General features: G+C 40.3%; 1 protein-coding gene across 6 annotated transcripts in view; it reads left to right on the forward strand.

Annotated features, from left to right (window-relative positions):
* GMEB1 (glucocorticoid modulatory element binding protein 1) overlaps positions 1–19,989 on the forward strand; it is a 40,793-nt gene that overhangs the window by 6,446 nt on the left and 14,358 nt on the right. For 5 of the 6 annotated variants that reach the window (XM_023258383.2, XM_019836500.3, XM_003989774.6 and 2 more), the window contains 6 exons: positions 745–898; positions 8,482–8,594; positions 9,304–9,428; positions 10,719–10,822; positions 16,073–16,230; positions 19,081–19,212. In XM_023258383.2, the coding sequence (XP_023114151.1) occupies positions 771–898; positions 8,482–8,594; positions 9,304–9,428; positions 10,719–10,822; positions 16,073–16,230; positions 19,081–19,212 (760 nt within the window). In that variant the 5' untranslated portion in view covers positions 745–770. The remainder of the gene's footprint in view (positions 1–744; positions 899–8,481; positions 8,595–9,303; positions 9,429–10,718; positions 10,823–16,072; positions 16,231–19,080; positions 19,213–19,989) is intronic. The other variant, XM_003989773.6, reaches the window with a different exon arrangement.

Below are 19,989 nucleotides of genomic sequence, written 5' to 3' on the forward strand. Positions count from 1 at the left end.
AAAAAAATGGGGATGATGCTTTGAGTTACGTTAGAGTCGAGGAGCACATGGTGTTGGACACTGGTTTCCCCAACAAGTCTGCAAGGGAGATGTCAGGCAAGATCATATCTCCATTCAGTCTGAGGCAAAGAGGTAGTAAGAAACTTCTAGAGGTCATACAGTTGGATTCAGTATTTATTAAACAACCACACAATGCAAATCATTTTTCTTCCTGTACAGTTTCAGTTAGCAGATACTTATGAAGTGCTCACAAAGTACAGAGTGCTTGGTGAAGCATAATGGCTGGTTGCAAAGAAAAGTGGTGATTCTTTCTAGGAGTTTACTGATGGGGTTGGAACTAGTGGTGTGCTATAAATCAGTTCTCCAGAAAAAAAAAAAATACCCTGATTTGTAGTGCTTGCCAATTTCTGTGGTGTATGTACTCCCAGCATCACTGATTTCAAGCTACCAACTTGCTGTCACTAAACTCAGATTTGGGAAGAGATGTGCACAATTGGTTCTCAGGAGCAGGCTCCAGCACAGCACTGGGTGAATCACATATACTAAGAAAACCTAAATCAGTAAGTGAGTACGAAAGCATGTCTGGAAAGATCAGAGCCTGTCAGCCCCTTCTCACAGTTCCCATCCTTTTCAGAGGACCGTGATCTTAGAATGGGTAGTCTTAATTATCCTGATGTTCCTTTCCTAGGGTTGCTATCTGTTCAAAACCAGACAGTCACTGATGCTTCTTGTTTCTGACAACAGCCCAGCTATCTGACTTCATGTGAAAGATGGCTAATGCAGAAGTAAGTGTTCCAGTGGGGGATGTGGTTGTGGTTCCCACTGAAGGAAATGAAGGGGAGAACCCTGAAGACACTAAAACCCAAGTGATCTTGCAGTTACAGCCTGTGCAGCAAGGGTAAGTAACCAAAGATTTGGGTAGTCTGAAAAATTTGGGAGGTTTAAAGAGTGGGGAAATTTTAACTTTATGGTTGCTTAGCACAATGGAACATTTAGCATCAATCTTTCAGAACATATTTATAATGTATCGTGTGCTCTATTTGTTATTTTAATACTTATTACAACAGTGAACTGTGTCTTTGTCTCTCTCCCTCTTCTCCACTGTAAGCTCTTTGAGGGTAAGTTACATAGCTCCCTCTTCTTATTTATCCACACAGTTTAGCATAGGGACTTGATACATGTTTACCGAAAGACAGTGTAGTTAGAGTCAGAGGAGATTAGGCAAGGCAACTGCAAAACTTTTCCTACCAGAAGGGATCTGGACCCTAAAGGATGGACAAATTAATCAAGCTTAGTTAATCAAATAATACTTATCGACCACCTACTATTATACGATATATTACAAAGTGTTGGAAGAAATATAGCACATGGTTCCCACCATCATGGAGCTTGCAGTCTAGTTGTACAAACCAAAAATACATATATGTAAATAAAGAGGTCACTTACATGGCAAAATCTAAGAAGTGCTGAGTGTCATGGTTAGAAAGTAGCTTGAATTCAGAGGATCACTATGAATTTGAAAGAAGAGATAAGATTTTTAAATGGTCTTGAAGGTTAAATAAGAATTAGATCTACAGAGAGAAGGGAGAGAGAGTTATTTTATCTTGAGGAATGTATAAAACATTCTTCATAGGATTAGAAATGTTCTTGGGGTGCCTAGCCAGCTCAGTCAGTGGCGTGTGCCACTCTTGATCTCAGGGTCTTGAGTTCAAGCCCAATGTTGGGTGTAGAGATTACTTACAAAAAGAAAAAGAAATGTTCTTGGGCAAACACATAATCCAATCCCAATCTACTAAGTAATGTACCTTGTCTTAAACACTTCTGGAGAAAGATAGTTAACCTCTCTCTTGGTAACATAAAAAACTTTTTAGTGTAAGAAATTTCATCAGGTGCCTGGGTGACTCAGTCAGTTAAGCATCTGGCTTAGGCTCAGGTCATACTCTTGAGGTTCATGAGTTCTAGTCCTGCATTGGGCTTTCTGCTGTCAGCAAACAGCCTGCTTTGGATCCTCTGTTTCCCTCTCTCCCTGCCCCTCCCCCACTAGCATGCACTCTCTCTCTTTCCCTCTCTCTCTCTCTCTTTCAAAAATAAACATTTAAATATATATATATGTATATATATATATATATATATATATATATCTCCATAGTTTGCTGACATTTCTGAATATTGAAGGAAATATTCTAAGATCTGTAAGGGAAAGTTGATATAAATAACTACTGACAGGGGCACCTGGCTGGCTTAGTAAGTGGAGCATGTGACTCTTTATGTCAGGGTTGTGAGTCCAAGCCCCACTTTGGGAGTAGAGCTTACTTAAAAAAATAAAATCTTTAAATAATAATAATAAGTATTGACATATAATGGATAAAGTGATTAAAAATTTTAATCAATTAAGTGGCACCAAAAGATTATGCATACTTATTCAAAATCACTTGTTTGGGATTTCATTTGTTACATACACACACATACTTGTAGTTGTTACCCTTTGAGGAAGGGTAACATGAGGAAGATTCTTTTGTGCATGGCAGCTTTATTTTCTCCTGGAATCGTTGTTTCTTCTATCTTTTTTTTTTTTTTTTTTTTTTTTTAATTTTTTTTTTCAACGTTTTTATTTATTTTTGGGACAGAGAGAGACAGAGCATGAACGGGGGAGGGCAGAGAGAGAAGGAGACACAGAATTGGAAACAGGCTCCAGGCTCCGAGCCATCAGCCCAGAGCCTGATGCGGGGCTCGAACTCACGGACCGCGAGATCGTGACCTGGCTGAAGTCGGACGCTCAACCGACTGCGCCACCCAGGCGCCCCTCTTCTATCTTTTCTAAAGTGCTCCAGTTGTCGCTTTCCTATCCCTTCTGGAGACAGAAAACGCTTCTCAACTACTTAGAGACTTAATTATTTTGAAGATTAGTTCCACTTATTTTGTGTGTGCATATGTCTTTTTTAATTTTCCAAATGGCATTGTCTTTTCGGGAAAATTCTCGTTGCCTGATTAGACATCTTTGTACTACATATGGACTCCCCAACCTACTGTTTTTTTGTTTTGTTTTGTTTTGTTTTAATTTTTTAAAAACGTGTATTTTTTTTTGAGACAGACAGAGACAGAATGCGAGTGGGTTGGGGCAGAGAGAGAGGGAGGCACAGAATCTGAAGCAGGCTCCAGGCTCCGAGCTGTCAACACAGAGCCTGACGTGGGGCTCGAACTCAGAAGCTGCGAGATCATGAACTGAGCTGAAGTTGGTCGGATGCTCAACCAACTGAGCCACCCAGGCGCCCCGCCCCCCCCCCCCCCCCCCAACCTACTATTTACACTGAATTTACCATATAAGCTAGTGATACATTTTCAGGTTCTGCATTTTGAGATGCCTGCCAATCAATGTTTAATTGATTTCTCTAGTTATATTTTTTAAAATTAATTTATTTTTAAGTAATCTCTGAGCCCAATGTGGGGCTTGAACTCACAACCCCAAGATTGAGAGTCCTAGGTTCTACTGATTGAGTCAGCCAGGGGCCCTGTATTTTTTAATTATTTGGATATTTTGTTGCATTTTAGCAGAGAACAGAAATATTGATACTAGTGATAAGCAGTGCAGGTGTGAAATAGAGGTTTCCACTTATGGAATGAATAAGTCACATCATAAAAGGGACCGCATTAAGGAATATAGTCAGTGATAATTGTAATAGGGATGTATACGGACAGATGGTAGCTACATTTGTGGCAGGCAGCATAATGTATAAATTTGTCGAATCCATTTTGTTGTACACAGTGAAACTAATGTAATACTATATGTCAACTATACTCCCCACCCAAAAAAAAGGTATAGGCCTCATCAATTTAATACTGTTGAGACAAAGATAGAAATCATGAGGTCTTTAGCCTCAGTCACACGTAACCTGATTGGCTACTGATTCAAGCATGAGGGAAAGAAACGATCAAAGAACATGTATGAATTGCTGGGAATAAATTGGAAAAGATATTCAAAAGGCAAAAAATAGAGATTTTCTATAAATGTTTTTTACTGTTTATTTTTGAGAGAGAGAGGCAGAGTGCAAGCTGGGGAAGGGTAGAGAGAGAGGGAGACACAGAATCTCAGACAGGCTCTGAGCTCTGAGCTGTCAGCACGGAGCCCAATGCAGGGCTCGAACTTTCGAACTGCAAGATCATGACCTGAGCCAAAGTTGGTTACCTAGTTGACTGAGCCACCCAGGCAGCCCTCTATAAATATTTTTAGATTTCAATATATAGAACTCCTCTTGTATGTCTTTTTTAACTTTTACATATATGATATTTTATACTTTTTCAAGTATGCATTATATACATGTTTCCAGGAATACATTATCAAGCAAAAGTAGAGTGTCTGGTAATGTTCTCTTGATATAAATACATAGAATCTAACATACTGAATAAGATGACACTTTTTTTTTTAATGACACTTTCATAATAACACTAGATTGGCTTTAAAATATGTCCACATTTAACTCTATTATTATTTTTTTAATATAGATACTAAGGTATCTAGAAGGCTTTTAATCCTAGGAGATTTTCAGCATAGAAGATTTGTTCAGCATGTGCTTTCTCTAAAAAAAATAAAATGGCTATTAACTTTTTCAAATATAATTTCTTATACTCAAAAAGTTGTGGGAGCAGGGGGTACCTGGCTGGCACAGTTGGTAGAGCACATAGTTCTTGGTCTCAGGGTTGTGAGTTCAAGCCCCACGTTGGGCATAGAGCTTAGTTTAAAAAAAAAGTTATCAAGGGGAGTGAAGGTACTATGATTCCTTCATTGTTCTTGGCTGTCCAATTCATTGTGGATTCATAATAGTTTTTTTTTTTTAATTTAATTTAATTTTTTAATTTACATCCAAGTTAGCATATAGTGCAACAATGATTTCAGGAGTAGAGTCCTTAGTGCCCCTTACCCATTTAGCCCATCCCCCCTCCCACAACCCCTCCAATAACCCTCAGTTTGTTCTCCATATTTAAGAGTCTTTTATGTTTTGTCCCACTCCCTGTTTTTATATTATTTTTGCTTCCCTTCCCTTACGTTCATCTGTTTTGTATGGATTCATAATAGTTTTTAACATCACCAGGGACTGGTGATTTTAGTGTACTACGTAAATTTACTGAGCGTCCTGACTAGCTTTTTTTTTCTCCTGTAGAGGACATTCAATCCAAATGTATTGGAATAGTTCAGTTTGAAGAGTATTGGCCCTACTTTCCCTTTCATGCTCAGATCCCTCTCTCCCTCTCTAGCAGAAAGTTTAAAGCCTATATTATAAGCTCTTTCAAATCAGTAAGGTACCACTTAGTTTATGTAATAATCTTAATCTAACGTTCAGTTAATCAGAATTTCTTCCCTTAACATTCTGGATAAAAAGAACTTAACTATAGGGGCGCCTGCATGGCTCAATTGGTTAAGCATCTGACTGGCACAGGTCATGATTTCACAGTTTGTGGATTCGAGTTCCACATTGTGCTCTGTGCTTACAGCTCGGAGCCTGGAGCCTGCTTTGGATTCTGTGTCTCCCTCTCTCTCTGCCCTTCCCCCGCCTGTGCTCTGTCTGTCTCTCAAAAATAAATAAACATTTAAAAAATTAAAAAAAAAAAGAACTTAACTATATGTGGGTTTTCAGAGAATTAGAATACAATGATGCAGACTTAATTTTAAAGCTCTAGTAAACATAATTTTACCTTCCTTTGGTGATTCACAAGGCATGTCACTATCTTACAGTCCCTTAACATTTCAACATATTTTATGATTTTTTACTATAGTTGTAGTAGATATAGAGAATTAAGCTAAATCCATTACTATTCTGAGTTGCTTTAGGAAATTTTTTCTTTTTCTTTTTTTTTTAAAGTTTATTTTGAGAGAGAGAGCGTGTATGCACGTGAGCAAGATGGGGAGGGACAGAGAGAGAGAGAGAATCCCAAGCGGGCTCCATGCTGTCAGCACAAAGCCTGATGTGGGGCTCAATCTCACACACTGTGAAATCATGACCTGAGCCAAAATCAAGAGTTAGACATTTAACCAACTGAGCCACTCAGGTGCCCTAGAAATTTTTTCTCAGTAAAACCTTGTTTACTCATAAAAATATAGACTGTGCCCCTACTTCCCACTACAAGTGCAATTCACTGGTTGTTGAAATTATGTATAAATAAGAATTTTTTTTTTAAGTTTATTTATTTTGAGGGAGAGAGAGAGAGCATGGCAGGGAAGAAGCAGAGAGAGGGAGAGAGTGACAATCCCAAGCAGGCTCCATGCCATCAGTGCAGAGCCTGATGTGGGTGTCCAAATCGTGAACCATGAAATCATGACCTGAGCCGAAATCAAGAGTCAGCCACTTAACTGACTGAGCTACTCAGGCGCCCCAAGAATTTCACCCTAAGGAAAAAAAAAAAAGGATTTTTGCACATATTGGTCAATTTAGAGTGAGTTTACTGAACTTATTTGAAGCAGTGATTATTCATGTTTATCATAATCCTCATTCACCAACCAACCACTTATTGGGTGCTTTGTTGTGTTCCAGTTAGTATTTGACACAGTAGACATACAAAATTGAATAAGTAAATAAGACATAATTTCTGCTCTCAGGGACCTCTTAGGCCATGCCCAAGGGAAGGCAGACAGGTAAACAAACATATAATATGTTTGTAACAAAGGCATAAAGTACAGTTGGGTCAAAAGAAGGAAGTAGGTGATTATACTGGAGGGACTGATATGGAAGGAAAAGCATCATAGAGGCTACTGACTACAAAGCAAATAGACGGGCACCTTGCAGGCTCAGTGAGTAGAACATGCAATTCTTGATCTTAGGGTTGTAAGTTCAAGCCCCATGTTGGGTGTAGAGATTACTTAAAAATAAAGTCTTGGGGCACCTAGGTGGCTCAGTCAGTTGAGCTTCTGACTCTTGATTTTGGCTCAAGTCATGATCTCACAGCTCACGGGATCGAGCCCTGTGTCGGCTCTGTGGTGACAGCATGTAGCCTACTTGGGATTTTCTCTACCCCTTTCCCCACTCATGTGTGCTCTCCTTATCTCTAACAATAAATAAAATTTAAAATAATAAATAAATAAATAAATCTTTTTTAAAACCCCACAAATACACAAATAGATGGGGAAGCATGTCCTGGGGAAAGCGGGAAATAAGAACAAAGATAGAAGGTATAAAAGAACATGACAGTTCTGAAAACCACAAATAATTTGGTATGAGTGGGGCTTGGATTATAAGGTGAGGTTTAGGGAGAGCTGAAACCAGGGGCCAGATCTTAGAGCAACTTAAATATCCTATTAAGGATTTGGGGCTTTATTATAACAGCAAGTAGAGGGTTCTTGAAGGGTTTTCCGAAGGGATTTCTGTGATCACTCTGGTAGGAATATAGAAGATCAGGTGGATGCAAGGAGACTAGTTCAGACTAGAGATGATGCAGCCTAAATTAAGGCAGTAGCAGTGGAAAAAGAGACAGGGAGGCTGGCTGGTGTTAAGGAGATACATCTGGTAGGATTTGGTGGCTGAGTATGTGGGAGGTGAGGAGGAGGAGGAGGGAGAAATCTGATGAAATTCCCAGGCTTCTGTCTTAGGCTATAGAATGCTAGGAGGTGCCATTAAGAAAGATAGAGAATAGCAGAGTGGTTTGGGAGAGGGAAGAGAACTTGGTTATTTTAGACATAATGAATTCCACAAAGTCCTGCGGTACATCCAAATGTATTTATTCATTTAGCAGTTAATTGTATCCTGGTGTGAAATTTAGAGGAGAGGTCTGTGCTAAAGGTGTCACCATGGGGGTGGGTGATCACTGATACAAGGGATATTATTCAGGCAGTGCTTTCAAACAAGATGCAATAGTTAATTCATTAAGTTTATTATAAAAATTAAACAGAGGTCATCAGCGTATTTTATTAGGTTATTTGAGCACATTTCTTAGAAGGTAGAGACATTTAGAGACTTTCCCTGAGGTGGTATCTCTAATTAATGCTGGTTACTTTGGGCATAGTTTTTAACTAGGCTCTGCTCATGCCAATAGTTTGGTTATGAGTCTTTGAAAAATGCAGAAGTGCTAAAAAAGACTGAAGTGTCTAGATTCCAACAAAGGACATCAACTTGTGTGGTCAATGGGTTCTTCCTGTCTTGGACTGTCCAATAGTATTACTTTTGAATCTTGCTAGGATAATTCTATAATATGACTTAGTCTTATAGTTGAAGCAACATTTTATGTCAGAAGTATTTAAATTTAGGAAGGGAAAAGTCTGGTGTAAGGACAGTAGCAAGAGGAACTTGGCTTTGAGGTGAGGAAAGTTGTTGATTCTTGTGCATGGTAGTGGCTGCCAAGCTGTCCTCGGCAGCTTGGAATGTAAATACAGTGGGGAACTAGTCAAAGCACTAACATAGTGTTGTAAAGTGTATTTATTTTATTCCTTTTGAGATAGATTATAAGAAATTTCTTAACTCCATGCTGTGAATATTAATTTTTTCATGATTTATGTAGTTTGTTTATCGATGGACACTTTTACAACAGGATTTATGAACCTGGGTCCGAGAACAACACGGCAGTTGTGGCAGTAGAAACTCACACGATTCACAAAATTGAGGAAGGGATTGGTAAGTCTTTCGTTACTTTCTCGCCTTTGACCCTAGCTTCCTTGGTTGAAATTTGTTGCCTTTTATGCCTTATGTCCCCCCTCCCATACCCAGTATGTCCCACCAATGCCGCAGCCATCGATTTGATGGCGCATCTAGAGACACCACTGAGATGCTAGAGCTGTCAGTTGATTGTTTAACATCAATTTGCTAGGATGCTGAACAGATTTTTTTATCTACAAAAATTCCACAAAGAAATTGGAGCCTCAAGGTTGATCCTGTCATTAGAGAAGTTGCTGATGAGGACTTATCAGGTGTTGATTGGAAGGCAATCAGTGGAAAGAAACTGAAAAAACAAACAAACAAATTTTGAAATTAGGCAAACCAGATTTTAAATCCTGTTTTCTCACTTCTTAGCTGTGTGTCCTTGGGAAAGTCACTTCACCTTTCCAAGTCCCACATGCCTACATAGGAAACAATCACTGCCTCACAGGATTGTTGTAAGAACTAAATAAGATTAAGCATGTAGAAGCATATAGGACAGTGTCTGACACATAGTGTGAGCTTGGTAAGAAAGCTGGTGTGCCAAACTTCTTGCAGAAGATTCCTAAACAATACCAGCCAATGTGAACTGTTAGCTCCTTAGAGGAACCAGGAAACTAGAGATTTTGAATTAAGCTTTTGGGGGAAAAGTGTACAATAAATAATTGATATTTTTTTCTGTTTTCAGATGCAAGCACTATAGAAGCAAATGAGGATATGGAAATTGCTTACCCCATAACTTGTGGGGAGAGCAAAGCCATTCTCCTCTGGAAGAAGTTTGTATGTCCAGGAATAAATGTGAAATGTGTCAAGGTAATTGTCTTTTCTCCTTGCTGGGGCCTGTTTTGGGGCCCCTTGTTTTCAAAGAGTATAGTTTCAGTACCTCTTCTCTCTCGTTTACCATATCAGTGTTTTCAGTTTTGTGGCTGTAGTCCTGTGCTGTCACGGTAGAAAAAATTAAGGACTTTGGAGGGAAATTGACCTGGATTCAAGTTCCACACAGAATACAAGATCTATAAGAGCTGAGAACTTGTTTGTCTTGTTTATCAGTGTATCCCCAGCACCTAGAATGATGTTTGGTATATTTATCAATAAATATTTGTTGAATGAATGAATGAATGAAGTCCCATATCTATGACTGACTAGCTAGGTGACCTTGAATAAGTTATTTAATATTTCAGAGGCTCGTATGTTTTTTTTTTTTTAATTTTTTTTTTTAACGTTTATTTATTTTTGAGACAGAGAGAGACAGAGCATGAATGGGGGAGGGTCAGAGAGAGGGAGACACAGAATCCGAAACAGGCTCCAGGCTCTGAGCTGTCAGCACAGAGCCCGACGCGGGGCTCGAACTCACAGACCGTGAGATCATGACCTGAGCCGAAGTCGGCCGCCTAACCGACTGAGCCACCCAGGTGCCCCATAGAGGTTCGTATGTTAAAATACGAATAATCATATGCACAACACACACACATACTATAAGGTTGCTAGCACATGAAATGAGATAATATGTGTAAAATGCCTTACACAAGTGTGCATTATGGTAGAGGTTATTGAAATTTATCACTGATAAAAATAAATTTTCAGGAGAGCACAATGTGGAAATAATTGCTTATTCTGTCTCCAGTGGTAGTCACGACGGTACCCGTAGATAGTAGTCACCACCTTTGGTATCATCCTAGAATCATGAAGGATTGCAGAATTTTGAAGCTCTGCAGTGATAATGGTTTCTATGCTAGTCTTTCCACCATATCTTGAATCTTGTCATTAGGGCTAGGTAGGTTATTTCAGTTTATTTAAACAGCCTTTGCAACATTGAACCCAAGTACCTGATTTAGGGCATAAATGGATTTCAGATGTTAATCAGTATATTAATCTCTGATCATCCTCGTGTCTTCTGTAGCTTTGTACCAAGACAGGGCACTATGCCCAGGGAAGGGTCATCTTCTCTGGCACAACAGGGCAGAAGGCTGGAAGATACAAGGCTATGACTTAAGATGCCATCTGGGCACTTTTCGTATGTAACAAGTAGAGTTACCTTTCTTTCCCTGTTGGCCTGCGTCAGTTGACCTTGATTTATTTTGGATTTTTTTCCTTTTCCTTTAGTTCAATGATCAGTTGATCAGCCCCAAGCATTTTGTTCATCTGGCTGGCAAGTCTACCCTAAAGGACTGGAAGAGAGCCATTCGTCTGGGTGGAATCATGCTCAGGTGAGCTTTTAACAAGCACATACCAGGGTGCCTGGCAGGCTTAGTCAGAAGAGTGTGCACCTCTTGATCTCAGAGCTTCACGTTGAGTACAGAGATTACTTTTTGTTTGTTTGTTTTTTCAATTTACTAGATTACTTTAAAAAATTAAAAAATTAAAAAAAATAAGCACATACCTTTCAACTGACTTTGGGGCACTTAATTATGGTAGAATATAGATAATTCCATATTTTCTCTTCAGTTTGAAATTTTTATTCCCTCTGAAGAATTGGCTTGAGCAACCCATGTATTGACTTTCATCAGTTTGTTCTTCATTTTTTTTTAAGTTTATTTATGTATTTTGAAACAGAGAGAGTACAAGCAGGGGAGGGGCAGAGAGCAAAAGAGAGAGAGAGAGAATCCTAAGCAGGTTCTGCACTGTCAGCACAAAGCCTGATATGGGGCTTGAACCCATGAACCATGAGATAATGACCTGAACTGAAACCAACAGTTGGATGCTCAATCGACTAAGCCACCCAGGCACCCCAGCTTGTTCTTAAAATCCCTGTAAGAAAAGGAAGATTGAATTAAATTAATTCTTCCCAGCATTTAAGGCAAATTTTTTCTAACGTCAGGATGTTAGGATCCTTTCTGGACAGAGAAGTTTGGGAGTAGATGACAGTCCTACTTGAGATCACCAAGGGCAGGCAGAGCTAAGCCTGGTGCTGAGGAAGCATGATGACCATGGAAAAGTATAGGCTGACAAGTTCTGGGATAATATGGTAAAATGGAGGGTGCTGTTGATAAGTAACAGTCATGCTTAGTGAATGCAATCTTTGCCATCATTGAACCACAGAAATAAACTTGAGACTGCGTAATGCCCTTGAGATGCCAGGGTGGCCCAGTCAGTTAAGCGTCCAATTCTTGATCTCTGCTCAGGTCTTGATCTTAGTGTGTGAGTTCACTCCCAATGTTGGGCTCCATGCTGGGCATGAAGCCTTATTTTTAAAAAATGGGGCACCTGTGCGGCTGAGTCACTTGAGTGTCTGACTCTTGATTTGAGCTCAGATCAGGATCTCATTGTTGGTGAGCTCAAGCCCCACATTGGGCTCTGCGCTGACAGCACAGAGCCTGCTTGAGATTTCTGAAATCTCTATCTCTCTCTACCTCTCCCCCATTCAGGCTCTTTTTCTCTCTCAAAATAAATAAATAAACATGAAAATAAAATTAGGAGCACCTGGGTGGCTCAGTCAGTTAAGCATCGGACTCTTGATCTTGGCTCAGGTCATGATCTCACAGTTCATGAGTTTGAGCCCCTTGTTGGGCTCTGTGCTGACAGCATGGAGCCTGCTTGGGATTCTCTCCTTTACTCTCTGCCCCTCCCCTGTGTGCGTGCTCTCTCTGTCTCTCCTCCCTCTCTCTCAAAATAAATAAGTAAACATTTAAAAAAAGTAAAAAACAAAAAAAAGGATGTGTAATACCATCACCCCTATCTCTTTATACAGCAAATATATTATTGTAATCCCCCCGCCCCCCGTGAAGATTAACATTATTTGGTAATTCTTGAGCACTCACTTACTGATAGAAAATTTTAAATTGTGGTCAAGAATGGAAAGTGCCCCACAGAACATGTATCAACAGCTTTGAGAACATCTTACTCTTTATCTTTAATTTTTTTTTTTAATTAATGTTTATTTATTTTTGAGAGAGAGAGCTTGAGTGGAGGAGGGGCAGATAGTGTGACAGACAGAGGATCCAAAGCAAAGTGGGGTGGGCTCTATGCTGACAAGCAGAGAGCCCAATGCGGAGCTTGAACTCATGAACCATGAGATCATGACCTGAGGTGAAGTTGGTCACTCAACTGACTGAGCCATCCAGGTGCCCCTGTCTTTAATTCTTTTTAAGGAATCTGTCCTAAGAAAAATCTATAGTGCTTGTAGAGATTCAGGCATAAAAATGTTCATTGCAGGGGCCCATGGGTGACTCAGTTGGTTGAGCATCCGACTTCAGCTCAGGTCATATCTCACACTTTGTGGGTTCGAGCCCTGCATCGGGCTCTGTGCTGACAGCTCAGAGCCTGGAGCCTGCTTTGGATTCTGTGTCTCCTTCTGTCTGCCCCTCTCCTGCTCATGCTCTGTCTTTCTCTGTCACTAAAAATAAAGGTCAAAAATATTTAAAAAAAAAATGTTCATTGCAACATTATTTATTATGTTGAAAATTATAGTCTGCTTTAATATATATTCAAGGTATATCTAAAGTAAACTTGTGGCTCATCTAAATATATATGAGTATATACTATGAGATATTATGATGTCATTAAAAAATGAGGTAATTAGGGGCGCCTGGGTGGCGCAGTCGGTTAAGCGTCCGACTTCAGCCAGGTCACGATCTCGCGGTCCGTGAGTTCGAGCCCCGCGTTAGGCTCTGGGCTGATGGCTCGGAGCCTGGAGCCTGTTTCCGATTCTGTGTCTCCCTCTCTCTCTGCCCCTCCCCCGTTCATGCTCTGTCTCTCTCTGTCCCAAAAATAAATAAACTTTGAAAAAAAAAAAAATGAGGTAATTAAAAAAAAAAATTTTTAATGTTCATTTCTGAGAACACGAGTGGGGGAGGGGTAGAGAGAGAGAGAGGGAGATGCAGAATCTGAAGCAGGTTCCAGGCTCTGATTTGTCAGCACAGAGCCCGATGCAGGGCTCGAACCCATGAACTGCGAGATCATGACTTGAGCCGAAGTCAGTCGCTTAACCAACTGAGCCACCCAGGCACCCTGAGGTCATTTTTTAAAAGATTTTGCTTTATTGATTTGTTTATTTTTAAGTTTATTATTTATTTTGAGAGAGTGAGTGGGGGAGGGGCAGAGGGAAAGGGAGAAAGAGAATCCCAAGCAGGCTTTGCACTGTCAGCGTAGAGCCCAATGTGGGACTTGAACTCACGAAGCATGAAATCATGGCCTGAGCTGAAGTCAGGCACTTAACCAACTGAGCCATCCAGGTGCCCCAAAATTGTATTTATTTTTTAATTTAATTTAATTAAAAAAATTTTTTTAACCTTTATTTTTGAGAGAGAGACAGAGTTCAAGCAGGGGAGGGGCAGAGAGAGAGGGAGACACAGAATCCAAAGCAGGCTCCAGGTTCTGAGCTGTCAGCACAGAGCCTGATGTGTGGCTTGAACTCATGAACTGTGAGATCATGACCTGAGCCAAAGTTGGACACTTAACCAACTGAGCCACCCAGGTGCCCCTAATTTTTTTTTTTTTTTTTTTTTGAGAGCAAGTGAGCAAGTGGGGGTGGGGGAAGGGGCAGAGGTAGAGAGAATCCCAAGTAGGCTCTGCGCTCAGTGCAGAACCCAGTGTGGGGCTCCATCCCCATGAGCCAAAATCAAGAGTCTGCCACTCAACCAACTGAGCCACCCAGGCACCTCTTAATTTTTTTTTTTTTTTAATATTTATTTATTTTTGAGAGAGAGAGAGTGCATTAGTGGGGGAGGAGCAGAGAGAGAGAGGGAGACACAGACTCCAAAGCAGGCTCCAGGCTCCAGGCTCCAAGCTGTCAACACAGAGCCTGACGTGGGGCTTGAACCCACAAACTGTGAGATCATGACCTGAGCCAAAGTCAGATGTTTAACCGACTGAGCCACCCAGGCGCCCCCCAGGCACCTCTTAATTAAGATTTTACTTTTAAGTAATCTCCGCACCCAACCTGGGGCTCCAACTCACAACCCCCAATATCAAGAGTTGCATGCTCCACTGACCCAGGTGCCCCTGGGTCATTAAAATATTTCTGAAGAGTTTTTACATGGAAAACTGCTTATGATGTAATGAAAGAAAGAAAACAAAACATAACATTGGGGGCACCTGGCTGGCTCAGTCAGTGGAACCTGTGACTCTTGATCTCAGTGTTGTGAGTTCAAGCCCCATACTGGGTGTAGAGATTACTTAAAAAAGTGTGTGTGTGTGTGTGTGTGTGTGTGTGTGTGTGTGTGTGTGTCTACACACACACGCAATTGATTAAACAATGTGATGACACGTATGTGTGTTTAATCACAATTAATGTGATTTTAGTTGTGTTAAAAAACACACGTATGGGGACGCTCAGTTGGTCAAACGTCTGACTCTTGATTTCGGCTCAGGTCATGATCTCAGTTCATTGGGATCAAGCCCCAGGTGGGGCTCCCCGCTGACAGCATGGAGACTGCTTGAGGTTCTCTCTCTCCCTCTCTACCCTTTCCCTGCTCACATGCATGCTTACTCTCTCTCTCAATAAAAACGAAAACAAAAAAACCTAGACACCTATGTATGTAAACTTTAGTAGAAGAAAATATGCCAAAATGTTAGTTATCTCTGTGTTGTCGGATTCTTTAAATGGCAGTTGTTTTCTTTATAGTTTTCTGTATTTTCCACAGAAAATGTTAATTTTTTTCTTCAAATATTATTTTAATAGAGACACATTTAAAAAATTTTCATTACAGATGATTTGTATGCAGAAATCAGTGGTTGAAGGAAATTGGGAAGGAATACTTTTAACTTTTATTTTTGTTGTTCTTGGCCGGTTCTTTTTTGCCCAAAAAAACAAGCACATGCCAACTTTCCCCAAATGTAAAAAGGAATTAGAATGCTTGAAAGATCTTTAGTGAAAGCCAAGTCATGTTATAACATAGAGTATACTATAATTAAAATACCCCATGGGTTTGTTCATAGCCTATAATAACAATCTCTTGTGAATCCAGTTATAAGGGCGATTTATAGTAGGGTTTAGTATAATCAACTTTGCTCTGTATTTATAGGAGAGTTGCTATCCATCTTTGCTCTGTGTTTATAGGAGAGTTGCTACCTTTTTTTTAAGGAAAGAAATTGCTGAAGTTTTATGTCTCCAAAAGTGACAACAGATCTTGCCGGTCTAGGAATACTAATACATCAGAATCTCATCACAAAATTCTTATTCCCCTGTAGCATTTCTCAGTTGTGCTGGGATATGAACTAGTCTTTTCCCTTTTGGGTTTGGTTTCAATGAGATTCTATGGGGAAACTCAGCTGTTGTCAGGAGTGTGGACCTAAAGCTTGGTGATAACGGGAAATGAGAGAATACTCATAATGAGCAGACTAGGAATGTGGGTGGGACCAATGAAAATTATAATCCCAGTTAGAATTTTTGCAACCTAATGACTTAATGCTAATCTATAGAGTAGACTCAGCAACTTTGTCTCTCTTTGTCCCAGAGGCCTAGTTCCATCTAGATGAAGTGCAGGCTGAACTGATACTTCTTGTCTCCCTTTGCACAGGAAAATGATGGACTCCGGACAGATTGATTTTTACCAACATGACAAGGTTTGCTCCAATACCTGCAGAAGCACCAAATTTGATCTTCTTATCAGCAGTGCAAGAGCTCCGGTGCCAGGACAGCAGACAAGTGTGGTGCAGACACCCACTTCGGCCGATGGTAGGGGGTAGGAAACCACCTGAAAACCCACTGTGTTTTTTTAGTAACACTTTCCCCTTATTTCTCTTTTGTGTTTCCTAATTTCAATTCTCATGAGCATTGTTGTCCCTGTAAAGTATGCTAATCTTGGGTACACTTCCATGCTTTAGAAATAGATCTGTTTTCTCCTAGATGATTCCTGTTGGCCAGACCTCCTTCCGTGTTTCTTTCCTATAATGCATGGTGAACATTAGAAAGATGGTTCAGTGGTTATTATGCTTATTCAGTGGTTTCACTTTGGTGCCACTTGGCGGATCTTTGAAATTAGATTGTTTTGAAAATCCTTTGCTCTACTAGTGGTCAAGGCAGGAAGGTGGATTAAAATAGTGAATGGTTTTCAACTGTTGAGCTGAGATGTATCAAAGATAATGTATGGTTGGCTGGACTGGACTCTAGAGACTGTGATATAAGGATCAAAGAGCTCTGCCTGGAAGGGATCCAGATAATCATGTTGAGGCTTCCTCACAAATGAGGCAGGATGGGCATACACTTAACTTTGGTATCACTGACCTTGGGATTAGAGCTCTCTATCTCCAGGGAAGATGGACTCATGTGAGATAATTATTAGGGATTCAGTTAGTCCCAGGGCACCTGGCTGGCTCAGTTGGAAGAGTGCGCAATTCTTAATCTCAGGGTCATGAGTTCGAGCCCCACGCTGGGTGTAGAGATTACTTAAACAAACAAACAAATTTAGGGGAAAAAAAAGGATTCAGTTAGTCCATCTGAAGACTTAGCACAGCTAAGATTCTTAGACTGTCTCAGCTACTTCCAGAAGACTTACATACGTGTTTCACAGAGTCACAAGGACACTAATGGATATAAGGGAAGTACATTTTTTAAAAATGACCTCTCAAGGTTTCTTGTGGTCAGCTCTAATATTCTGTGAGTAACCACTGGGTGAGTAGAAGCCAAATCTCTTGGAACTTAAGTTCCCTTTAGGAAAGTATAAAATGTCTAGCTGTTTGAATTTTTGGTCGTGTGATTCTTCCACTTGGAAAGTAAAAACGATGAAATTATTTACTTCCTTTTTATTTGGCAAAAATTCCTTTAGTTTTGATTGTCCATATCAATATTACTTTTTTGCTTCATTATTGATATCCTCCAGCATGGGGAGTCCATACTTGTCCATATATCTACCTGGATCAGTTTGATTTTTCTCAATTGTCTTTGTTTAAAATCCTAATATATGAGGGGTGCCTGGCTGGCTTAGTTGGTAGAGCATGCAACTCCTGATCTTGGGGTTGTGAGTTTGAGCCCCATGTTGGGTGGAGAGATTGCTTAAAAAAATAAAAAATAAAAAAATAAGGGGCGCCTGGGTGGCTCAGTTGGTTAAGTGTCCGGCTTCCGCTCAGGTCATGATCTCACGGTTTGTGAGTTTGAGCCCCACGCTAGGCTCTGTGTGACAGCTCAGAGCCTGGAGCCTGCTTCAGATTCTGTGTCTCCCCCTCTCTTTGCCCCTCCCCTGCTCCCCTCCCCTGCTCATGCTGTCTCTCTTTGTCTCTCAAAAATAAGTAAATGTTAGGGGCGCCTGGGTGGCTCAGTCGGTTAAGCGTCCGACTTCAGCTCAGGTCATGATCTCACGGTCTGTAGTTCAAGCCCCGCATCAGGCTCTGTGCTGACAGCTCAGAGCCTGGAGCCTGTTTCGGATTCTGTGTCTCCCTCTCTCTCTCTGCCCCTCCCCTGTTCATGCTCTGTCTCTCTCTGTCTCAAAAACAAATAAAAAACATTAAAAAAAAAATAAAAAAAAATAAGTAAATGTTAAATAAATAAATAAATAAATAAATAAATAAATAAATAATAGGGGCACCTGGGTGGCTCAGTTGGTTAACTCAGCCTCTGACTTAGGCTCAGGTCATGATCTCACAGTTCATGAGTTCAAGCCCCATGTTGGGTTCTCTGCTGTCAGCACAGAGCCTACTTCGAATTCTTTGTCTCTCTCTCTCTGTCTCTCTCCCCTCCCCCACTCTCTCTCGAAAATAAACATTAAAAAATAAAATGTTATTATAAATATTAATAGCAAAATTTATTTTTATCTGTGAATCTGGTATTCATGGATCTCTTCTTCTCTGATTTGTTTTGGTCTCATTTCTCTTGCTTTCTCTTATATAGCCTGATAAATAAACGACAGCAATTTTTGATATTCTAGATGGTTAGTATCAAACATGCTTGTAGTAGGGCTCTTGGCTAAGCACCATACTTTTCTCTGAAATCATTTTAGATTCTTCTTATCCTCACTAAGTCTGGGGGAGCCAGCCTGGCAATCGTGCTCTCTTTCAGTCTTTCAAAAATATACCTGCTCAGGGAGCAAATTGCTCTTTTGTGATTTTGTAAGTTATCTTTTACTTTCTATTCAGAGTAAGAAGAAAGCATTCTCTTTTGCAAGGCAGGTTTTGTTTAGAAAATTCAGCATTTGGGGCGCCTGGATGGCTCAGTTGTTTTAAGTGTCTGACTTTGGCTCAGGTCATGGTCTCACGGGTTCATGAGTTTGAGCCCCACATCAGACTCTCTGCTCTTAGCGCAGAGCCTGCTTCAGATACTCTGTCTTTCTCTCTCTCAGCCCCTCCCCTGCTTGCACATGTGTATGCATTCTCTCCCTCTCTCTCAAAAATAAATAAACAGTAAAGAAAAAAATCCAATATTCATCCTTGCTTACAATTCTAGTTTTTAATATATGGACCTACAGGCAAAAGGCCAGAATGTTAAAATAACAGGGTTTTTTTTGTTTTTTTTTTTTTTAGCTATATGAGATAAAGGATAGCTATGACTTCTTCATGAAATTCACTGACTTTACCTCTAATGGACTGCTTTTAGGTAGCATCACACAGATTGCCATCTCGGAAGAGAGCATGGAAGAGGCAGGGCTGGAATGGAACTCAGCTCTCACTGCTGCTGTCACCATGGCTACAGAGGAGGGTGTGAAGAAAGACTCAGAGGAAATTTCAGGTACTTTACTACGAGGCTGAGATATCTTGCAGGGTTTTGTGCCCCTTCTCACCATTATGATTATGGACACAGAAGGCCTCTTAATTACTTTTGCTGGTTTTTCTCATGCATATTAATACTAATTATAGCTGCAAACATTGTATTTTAATGCATGCAACAACAGCCCTGCACAGTCACATTTTACATAGGAAGAAATTGAGATTCAGAAGGGTTCAGCAGCTTGCCCAAGACCTGTCACACCACCAGTAGTGTCAGAGCTGAATTCAGCTGTTTGACTCTGTAGTCCAATGCTTTTCATCCTGTCAGCCTCCAACTTTGGAACGTTTCTTAGATAAACCAAGTAGCAAGATGTTAGAAGAAAAAATTAGGTAGCAGGTGGTATAGAGGATGATGATTGATGATGATTCACTTACAGGGGACCAGGAGATGTTTCACATCATCCTCCATTCGTTAATTCACTTAAACAGTATTTATTGCTGCCTATTTTCAGTTGACACTGTTGTCAACATAGATGAAAAGGCATAGCCTCTGCCCTCAGGGAGCTTATAATCCCCCCTATTCAGCTGTCTCATTTTATTTTTGCAAGTATAGTACTAGAGGGAGTATAGTTGACCTTTGAGCAATGTGGCAGTTAGGGGCACCAACCCCCTGTGCAGTTGAAAATCTGTGTGTAAATTTTGACCCCTCCCCTGAAAACTTTACAAAACTTACTGAAAACATAGTCAATTAGCATATGTTATATATATTATATACTATAGTCTTACAATAAAGTAAGAT

This window comes from Felis catus, chromosome C1 (assembly GCF_018350175.1).
Source record: "Felis catus isolate Fca126 chromosome C1, F.catus_Fca126_mat1.0, whole genome shotgun sequence".
Classification (NCBI taxonomy): Eukaryota; Metazoa; Chordata; class Mammalia; order Carnivora; family Felidae; genus Felis; species Felis catus.